Raw genomic sequence first — 9,817 nt, forward strand, 5'->3', positions numbered from 1 at the left:
GTTTTCCACTGACAAGCATGCTGCCTGTGACTCTCAGGGAAGAGGAAATAACAGATCAAAGAGGAGCCGTAAGATGAAAAAAATGCCATAGTAGGATGAAAGAAAGACAGTGAAAAGGTGGGCAAAGAGGAAAGAAATTAAGTAAGACTCATGTATGGGAAGATTGAAATAGCTGCAGGTGATCAATTGTCTTAAAGATCAGCTACAGATTTTTCCCTAGATTGATAAGGATATTTTTGTTCTCTGAAGGTTTTTAGAATCAGTTCTTTCCTAAGCAAGGATTTGGTAATTTGCAAGAACAGAAGAAGTCTGAACTTGTCTTATTTATTTTCTGTGTGTTTAAAGACAGAATCAAATCACCACTTTGGGTGTCAGTACCAGTCACTGGGGCAAATTCTCCTCTCAATTTCACTGATGCAATCTTACATGCAATCCTTCTTTCTCTTCCTGTTTTGCTTCTGTGTTTGTGTGCTTGTTTGTGTTTTCAGCCCAAGAGTCAGAACAAACATTTTAGGAATAAGAATAAGGAAAGAGAAAATTTCTGGCTGTGTAACATTTGTAATGGACAGAAAACATAAAAGAAGATACTCAGCATCAAAACTTTCAGTAAAGATCCCTGTAGTTTAAGCCTTCTCCTTCCTTCACCCTTCATTATTCCTCTCTAACAAAACTACCGTTTCTTCTCAACAAGACCAGGTGAAGACAGTTGTGTAAGAAAGTGTTAGTCTATATTTTCCCATGTTGTGTTTATAAGTGATGTTTCATTGCTCATAATGAACTGAGCAATTATTTTTTTAATTAAAATCAATACAAGATTTCTCCACCTTTTGAATTTCCTTTGCTTTCTCTTAGCTCATGCCTATTTCCAAGTAAAAAAAAACACAAAGCAACACAAAATAAAACCGAGCCCTTTTTGAGGTGTTCATGGCATTGAAAATGCCCAAGACTGTTAATACAGAGATGGGCAAAAGCATTTTCCATGATAGGTCTGTTTGCTGCTTCACAAGTGGTAGTTGAAGCACTTAAAAATTTCATTGCATGTCTGAAACAGCAGTACTGGCATTGTGAAATTAAGATTGTTTTATGTTATGAACAGTGCTTTGTCATACTGATACTCCATCTGAGACTCATTTTGTCATTTCTCTGGAGGATGGGTTTTCAGCTGATTTTTTTTGCTGATCTTGATGCATTGTGCAAAATATTGCATATCCAAACCATTATGGACACAGACTATCTGTACTGCAACAGATGGAGCTTTCCACAGAAACTGACAGCTGCAAGCAGTAGATTTTTATTGCCATTTCTTTATTAAATGCAGAGTACATGAAGGGATGAAATCTGGAGGTTTCAAATACAAGACAATTGGGAAATGCACACTTACTATGTCCCACAATAAATTGCAGTTGCTGAAACAATTTTCTGAAGCTCAGCAGTCCCCTACACCTGTGAAATCTGTGGTAGCTGTGGAGAAGCTACTAAGTTTTTCAGGTGTCTGGAGTTGTACTTAGCATCTCACTGACTTTCATGGTTATTTGCAGAAGTCGAGATACAGAATAGTGCAGTGTATACTCAGCATGCAGTGAGGACACAAACAGCAGGATTAGATTCTTGGTCAGAAGTACACATCCAGGTGGAGCTCAGTCCAGATGAGCAAGAAGTCCAAAGCAAGAATGTTGGAAGCCTGAGTCACAAATACCCGTCGATGGACTCCATGGCTGACAGTATAAGCTACAAATGCTGTTACAGAGGTGTGTTGTGTTCTGGGCCTGTTAAGATCACATCTGACCTGAAAACAGACATACGTATTTTCATCTAAAAGGCCATCAGGCTGCTAAAATGCAGCATGGGGAATACCTCTTTTGCTGGTATAATGAAGCTATTTTTAAAAGCGTATTTCAAAACTAGATATTGTTATGCAAGTACAAAGTAGGAAATCACTTGGTCAAAACCCATTCTGTTATGCTCCCCCTATGGTTTTCCTTATCCACTGAAGGTATTGCTTTGTGAGTCGAGTGTAGACACCAGGGCCGTCAACACTACCACACTTATTTGCCTTCCCGAAGGCAGTGATGCCTCTCATCACATTATTGCATCTTAAAGGTCCACCAGAATCCCCCTGGAAAAAGAAAAAAAAAATCATTAAAATTTGCTAAAGCTAAAAAATGCTTCTTTTAAATAAAATTTGCACCAGTGGCATGGAGGAAATAAAAATGCAGACAGTGCTATTGTGGATTTCTTTTTTTTTTTTTTCCCCTTCTTGGAGGTTAAGATTTTCTTTATCAAAAAAGAAAAAAATACTTCAATCTGATCTTTCAAGTGTAAGTAATGGGGAATGAATCTAGCTCAGTGCTAAGGAATAGTTAGTCTTTTTGCATATGAAGAGAAAGAGCTGGAAGCTTTCCTCTTGAAAAGCAGAAAGTATCTAGAAATTGGTACCTTTTTTTGTAACTTTGTTAATTAAATATTTAAATCTTTTAAAATGTGGTTGTTGTTACACAGTTGTGCATCTGACTTGTGGTCCAGTCAAAATGCTTTTTTATCAGCAAAACCTGCTTCAAAGCCCTCTGACATCAGAGAAGATGTTCCACTGAGGTCAGCTTCTTGGGAATGGGCTCATAAGATATTTTGTGGAGATTCTTCTATTAAAATCATTTTATTAAAGAAGAGATTCACTATCTGCCATGCCTGGATAAAACCGCAATATCCAAAGTCTGTGAAGGTGAATTTATCAATCAGAAGTTTTGATTTTAAGGCTTAGAAGAACAAGCTTTGGTAAATTCACTAATTTTAAATAAAATTATTCATTGAACTGAAGGGAGGCAGAAATTATAAATGTATAAAGCCAGTACTTTATTTTTTATTTTTAATATAAGCTATGTTGATATAGACAGTAAATTTACTTACAGAACATGAGTCCTTTCCTCCGTTCTTAGCCCCTGCGCATATCATATTGTCTGTTATAACAGGGTTGTTTTTATAATGATTGTTGTCGTTGCAGATTTGCCTACTGATGACAGTGATGTTGACTTCCCTCAGGGTATCAGAAACCTTTCTCAGATGATTGTTAGTTTGTCCCCATCCTGCTACTGTGCAAGTTGTTCCTGGTTTGGGATCATCATCTGAGGTAGGCAGGGGAATGAGTTGCACAGCTTTATTAAGTTTTGCTCTTTTCTGAAGCTGTAGAAGATTTGAAAAATAGTTATTAGGGGTCAGAGTCTAACAGAGGCACCTGCACGTTAACCGTTGGATCTTTTCTGTTATGGTAATAGGGGGTTACTTCAACCCTTTTTTGAGATTCCTCAGTTCTATGTGACAGAATTTATGTAATCAATGTAAGAGTGAGGAAAATAAGTTTCCTTTGTCTCATGAAAACCCATTTAGCTTCTGATGAAATATTAGCTCTAAAAAGTACTCTCTTCTACTTCTCAGGCTCTCAGACTATTGGGAGGACAAAATAACACTATCACTGAAGCTCACAAAATTGAGAATCAGAGAAGTCAGACATTTTTAATTTGAACTGTTTTTCAGACAAAACATTAGAGGATTTAACCAAATTATTTCTATATGTGAAATGCACCTCTTTCTGTGGACAATCTTTATTCTTTCACTGAAAAGACAAATTGAAATATCTTGGTCAAGCTCCAGAATTTTTCTGCTTCTAGGATTTGCATGCATTATATGTATCGTTGATTGCCTTCGTTCCCAGTGCATCACCAGTTCCCCAGTCTGCTGGATTAACAGAACAGACTATATGACCCCAGAAAAAAGTCTTCAGAAACTCTCTTAGCTCATCTACCTCGCAAGAAGGAAGAAAGTGGTACATTCTAGGAGATGTATATTCAACGAGTGATGTATAAGTCTGTACCTGCAGCAGCATAATGTCGTTTTCCTTACAATTGGAACAGTAGCATGGGTAGCGAATTTGTTTTGCAATCTGAAAAACCTGTTTTTCTCTTTCTTTTGCTTTCTGTGAATGAGCTCCAAGAATAACTTTCCCTCTTGCCCTGAGAGGAAAGACAACATGGTTAGTGATATTCACTTGCTGTAACTCCATAATTCTTTGCTGTTAAATGTGTTGCTGTAATGTCCAGTTGCTACAGAGTCTCTTTTCTCATGCCTGAAAAGCAACAGTAATTTAGAAAAATACAAAAGATTACAAGCTTTTTTACAATTACTTAAAAAAATATAGACTGTGAATCGAAATTCATGCTATCCTATTTTCAGCTTCCCAGGAGCATACACAGTGTTCAAGTACTTGTCTCTGAACCTACCTCTATTGTTTCCCTTTGGGAACTGAATGAGGGGTGGATGCATCAGCTCTGTTTTTGGTAGTGGTCTCAGCAACTTCTGCCCTCTGCAGTTTGTGCTGAAAATTTAGGGGAATGGCTCACAGCACTGTTAGTTCAGATATCATCACTACTGGACTGAATTGTACCATTGCTTTTCCCTAACATAATTTCAACACCATTTTCTGAGTTCATGTGAAACATAGCTTGTTCCCTTGCTCTAACATTTTCTGCAGTGTCATATACTTACTAGATACTGCAGTGGTGACAGAGCTGTGACTGCTTGGGCTCTCTGGTACAGAAACCAGGAGTCCAGCACTCCTTGGTCAAGCAGTCCAAGCAGACCTTTATCTCAGACCACAGGTACAGCTGTTTGTGGGAGATCAATGTATGTTACAGCTGAATGGGAAAATACCCTTTAAGCAGATGTGTAGGTTGGCCATCATTTGCATCTTACTGCAGCAAACACAACCCTGAGGAAGTGCTTGCTCCTTTCCTTGAGTTATTAAGAGCTGTCTGCCTGTTGACTGAGCATCATTACACAGAATCACAGAATCACAGAATGTTAGAGATTGGAAGGGACCTCGAAAGATCATCTAGTCCAATCCCCCTGCCGGAGCAGGACACCTAGATCAGATCACACAGGAACGCATCCAGGCGGGCTTTGAATGTCTCCAGAGAAGGAGACTCCACAACCTCTCTGGGCAGCCTGTTCCAGTGCTCTGTCACCCTCACTGTAAAGAAGTTTTTCCTCATATTCAAGTGGAACCTCCTATGTTCCAGCTTGAACCCATTGCCCCTTGTCCTATCACTAGATGTCACAGAGAAGAGCCTGGTCCCATCCTCCTGACACTCACCCTTTACATATTTATAAACATTGATTAGGTCACCCCTCAGTCTCCTCTTTTCCAAACTAAAGAGACCCAGCTCCCTCAGCCTTTCCTCATAAGCGAGATGCTCCATTCCCTTCATCATCTTTGTGGCTCTGCGCTGGACTCTCTCCAGCAGTTCTCTGTCCCTCTTGAACTGGGGGGCCCAGAACTGGACACAATATTCTGGATGCAGTCTCACCAGGGCAGAGTAGAGGGGGAGGAGAACCTCTCTCGACCTACTGACCACCCCCCTTCTGATACACCCCAGGATGCCATTGGCCTTCTTGGCCACCAGGGCACAGTGCTGGCTCATGGTCATCCTGCTGTCCACCAGGACAGGTTAAATTTTTATTGTATTTACTCTTAAATGTGATCTCATTTGGAAACGCTCTTTACCTTACGTTAATATAACAGCTTTTGGGTCCTATGGTCTCTTTGTAGTAGGTCCCATATATCTCCCTGTTTGGATGGGGACAGGAGAGATGGATACATTTCTCCAATGTCTGCAGAATCCAGTGGTTCCCTGGACTTGGGCAGGCCGTTGACAGACCTTATGTGAGGTCTGGCTCAGCAGCAGCTCCAGTCCTCCACAAAAAGACAATGGGTGGGATGTGTCATTTAAACCTCACATCTTGCCTCGCTGAGGGACTCTGCGGGGCCAAATAGCCATTTGCATCTTCAGTCAGTCAGAAAGAAGAAAGGTTGGCTGACAAGCCAACATATCCAGTAGAGCAGAGATCTCTCGTTGTCTCCTATCATCCCTCTTGAGGATTTTTGATCCTGTATAACCACATGCTGTCTCTTTCTGTGGTGAACTGCATATCTTTTACAGAATAAAATGACAAGAATTTGTTTCTGTTTTCTGACCAGCTATTTTGACTGGCCAGTCCTCTGGTCTAGAGCACTGGTTGACTGAGTAAACAGGGATAAACCTTTCCCCTGAATTCACTACTTCAGTGTTGCTATTCCGTGCTTGCATGCAGCTAGAAGCTTGTAAAATATCTCTTCAGAAACAGTGAAGATCAGTATACCTTGTTATATTATTTTTTTACTCACTGAAGCACATTTGTCAATATAAATTCTAAAACATAGTAATCAGAACATGATCACGGTCATGCTAAATGCACAAAAACACCAGAGATACTAACTTTTGTTCTTGAACAGAAACACAAGGTACTCACTAAGGGCAATCTCTGAATCAGAGTAAGAACTTACACATTACAGTGGGCAGCTGTTAACACCCAGTTTTCCTTGATCAAAGCTCCTCCACAAATAGATTTTCCATTTGCTCCATTTATTAGGGCCATAAATGGTCTTGAGTGTGGTGCTACTTCATGTCCTCCAATGATATGCACACACAAACCTGAAAATAAAAATAAGCCACAATACACACAGCTAGGCTAACAAATACTGTGAGACAGTCTTTTAGAAAAAAAAACAGTTAACATAATTGTGAAGTATACAGACACACAATTATGTACATATGTCACAATGCTGGTCTTCATGGTAGACTTTTAAAATTGCTCAGCAGTACTACTCCTGTTTCAATGGGACCAAAATTAGAACAGTGGGGTGAGCTTTGACAAGAAAAACACTGAGGTATTGTTGCTCTTGCACAGATTTCTTTGCTCGGTGTTCGCTGCTATGATTAATTTCTTAGCTTTCATTGTGAACAACAACCTCAGATCTGCCAAATGTTAAATGATGTACAATACGAGACATGCAGACACTTGGCAACCAAGCTATACAGTGTAAGTCACATTACATGAACTTGTTTTTCAGAAAAACAGAAAATCAAGATTAATGTATGTGTATGCCTCTGGAGACAAGGGTCACATAATCATTATGTTAACTCCTCAGAACTCCTCCAAATAGCCTGCCTTCTGTGCATCTTTAATTAATACTACCCATTCAGGAATTACTCTGCTTGTATGAAAGATCAAACACATGCAGACAGTGGAAAAGAGCTAATAAGAAGAACTCAGAGAATAATAGACTGCTTCCTTTACATTAATACATGTTGGCTTAACTGTAATTCTCTACATTTATGTTCCGAAGTATTGTATTGAGCACTTACCTCCAGGAACTACCAGGAGAATAACAGCAGCACAGATGGACAAAGTGAGGAAAGCTCCCATGATTTCTGTCTGGTGTTCCTGCTTATTCACTGTTATATATATATATATCTAAATGAAAAGGATGTGGGTTTTGCTTCTCCTCTTAAGGATATTTGACATTTGTAACTGTGACAAAGGCAAAAAACCTCCCCAACAATGTAGCTTACAGCAGAGGTGTTAGTGAGAAATTGCATCATCTGTTGTGGTTTGAAGACAGGATCTACCCTCCTTCATGTTCTCTCTGTAGCATTTGCAGAGAGCTAATAGATGTGTACTGGGGTGAAACTTTGCAAAGCCACTACATGACCAGTTACACAGTGGGACTCAGCTCACATAAATTCAGGCTTGATTCAGTTGCCCAAAGGAAGACTCATAGTTTTGTTCTAGACACCACAGGTGGCCTCCAGGTCAGGGATGAATCCCAGCACATTTTCCATTAAGAGAGTTATCTGTGCTCTTCAGGTACCTCTCAGGGCCGAGGAATCTGATTGTTTGCTCCTTTCAGCATCTGATCCTACCTCATTATCTTTGCACTGGATGAGCATCCATATAGCACTGAGTGTGGTTTAGTGGCCTAGAGCTAAGGGTATAATGCCATTTAAGGAGTTTTAGGGTGTTTTAGGTCTGCTCCTGGTGCAGAAGGCCATGGGTCTTCTGTAGATGCTATATCAGATTTGCCAGCCCTGTGGCCATGTCTGGGAAACCCAGGGTATCTCAAATGTCACTAAATGTCTAGTTTTATGTAACTGAATTGAGTCCTGAAAGCTCAATAAATCTTATCAGAGCCTTGTAAAGGCACAGTTCCTCACTTCCAAATATGTAGACAAATAATAGAAATACCTTCCATCAATATTAAATAATTTGGAATGTCAAATATGCTGTTAACTAACTAGGTACATTCGATGAAGTGTGACTACCACACAGCCTGGAAGGTTTCTTGGAGGCTTGAGTGCCACTACAGTCAGCCTGCAGAAGGCTTCTGCGTTCTGGCAGTGTCACATCTTTGAGCTCTGTTAGCCCAACCTGATGTGAGTTTTACTTGTAGAAGACCTTGGACAGACAGCTGTCTCAAATTTGCCATTGCTCTCCCTTCTTTGACAGAGGGCAATTGCTGGTGATTTCTCTGAATGAGGCAGATGTGGAGCTATTTTTAGACATCACAGAGCTCTTTGTCACTGATGTGGCTCATCAAAGACATGATCACCTATGTGACATAGTGACAGCTCCATGCACAGCAAAACCACACCAAGTTTTGAATTTTCTTTAATTTTTCTCCTCACTACCTGCACATTCCTCTGTAACTATCAGCAGTCCATATCACTGGTGTTCTTTTTTTCCAGTGTTCTCCGGAACACAGTATCACCAGGTATCATAAGTACCATTTGTTCATTTATTCCTTATAAATAGTTGCCAAAATCTGATATTATGACATGTTAATTATCAGTCTTACCATATTGAAGCTGTTTCCTCTCTGGACTATACATAGACATGATCAGGATCACTTGTGAGCAAAAATCCTGTACACTGAGACCTGCGTAAACTCATACAACTACAATGATTCATCCTTGGATATTCCTGTATAAGGTGCCATGTCTAGGTTTGGTATCATCATCCTATGTTTACCTGATCTTTTTCCAGAAAAATACTATTTGGAAGACACAGAATAAAATGTTAGCAAATGTTCCTAGATGTTTTACAGGCAACTAAGATAAATCTGTGCCTACCATCTAAAAACAAGTCTTCTATATCTTGTTTATATTTTTTTTCAGTATCTAAATGCACTCCTATTTACTTCTAAATTCTACTTATTTCTAACGATGTTTTTCTGTAACTCCTTAGGTATTAACATACCTATGCCTTTTAAAAAAATCCCCCTTAATCCTGAGAGATCCCGTTTACGTTGATAATTGGAATTAGGAATATGCAGTCTAAACTACTGTTTGATAGCAACTGATTGCTTTCTGTGCAAGCTTTTTATGAGCAACAGCTCTGACTATCGCATAGTCCTGAGATTGATTGCACAGGTATTAAAGATCAGATTGGTATGCACATAATCAGCCTCTAGTTTTGTACCCAAATGCTTTTGTCAGAGTGTCCTCTTCAGCTAATAATTTATGTAGATGAGGCTGAAAAATTGACATCAAATTTCTATGTGTGCAACAAGTTGGCTGGGCTCCTTTGGCTATGGCAACGAGTTAATTTATTGTCAAGTTTGGATTTTATTGGCCTTTTACGTGTAAAGGGAATATTCAAAGCAAAACTTCCTACTCTATTTGAGGTCATTGTCACATTTTTTCATTAGCTCCTCTGCTGCATAAGGAGCTAAGTCTGTTCAAGAAGACAGACATATGTAAGCAAAATGCTCTATCCTTTCTCCAGTGCCCATGAGGCATAGCCACTCTCTCAGGAGGAACCACTGCCTGAGTAAAAGAATGATGAGTCTGCCCAGCTTCTGTTTCTAGACTTTGCCTTTGAGGAAATTTACCATGGGCGTTAAGCCCATGGGTCAGCGGGTCACTTTCGTCTCTGTTCAGTACTGCAT

At 39.6% G+C, this 9,817-nt stretch overlaps 1 protein-coding gene across 1 annotated transcript; it reads right to left on the bottom strand.

Moving 5' to 3' along the window:
- Window positions 1–1,957: 1,957 nt before the first annotated feature.
- LOC104458401 (granzyme A-like) lies at window positions 1,958–7,296 on the bottom strand. Its single transcript, XM_010074961.1, has 5 exons — window positions 7,236–7,296; window positions 6,374–6,521; window positions 3,866–4,004; window positions 2,905–3,177; window positions 1,958–2,116 (listed from the first exon to the last, which is right to left on the bottom strand). The coding sequence occupies exons 1-5, from the start codon at window positions 7,294–7,296 to the stop codon at window positions 1,958–1,960; spliced, it is 780 nt and encodes a 259-aa protein (XP_010073263.1).
- Between the last annotated feature and the right edge of the window lie 2,521 nt (window positions 7,297–9,817).

Source organism: Pterocles gutturalis, unplaced genomic scaffold (genome assembly GCF_000699245.1).
Source record: "Pterocles gutturalis isolate BGI_N339 unplaced genomic scaffold, ASM69924v1 scaffold1477, whole genome shotgun sequence".
Classification (NCBI taxonomy): Eukaryota; Metazoa; Chordata; class Aves; order Pterocliformes; family Pteroclidae; genus Pterocles; species Pterocles gutturalis.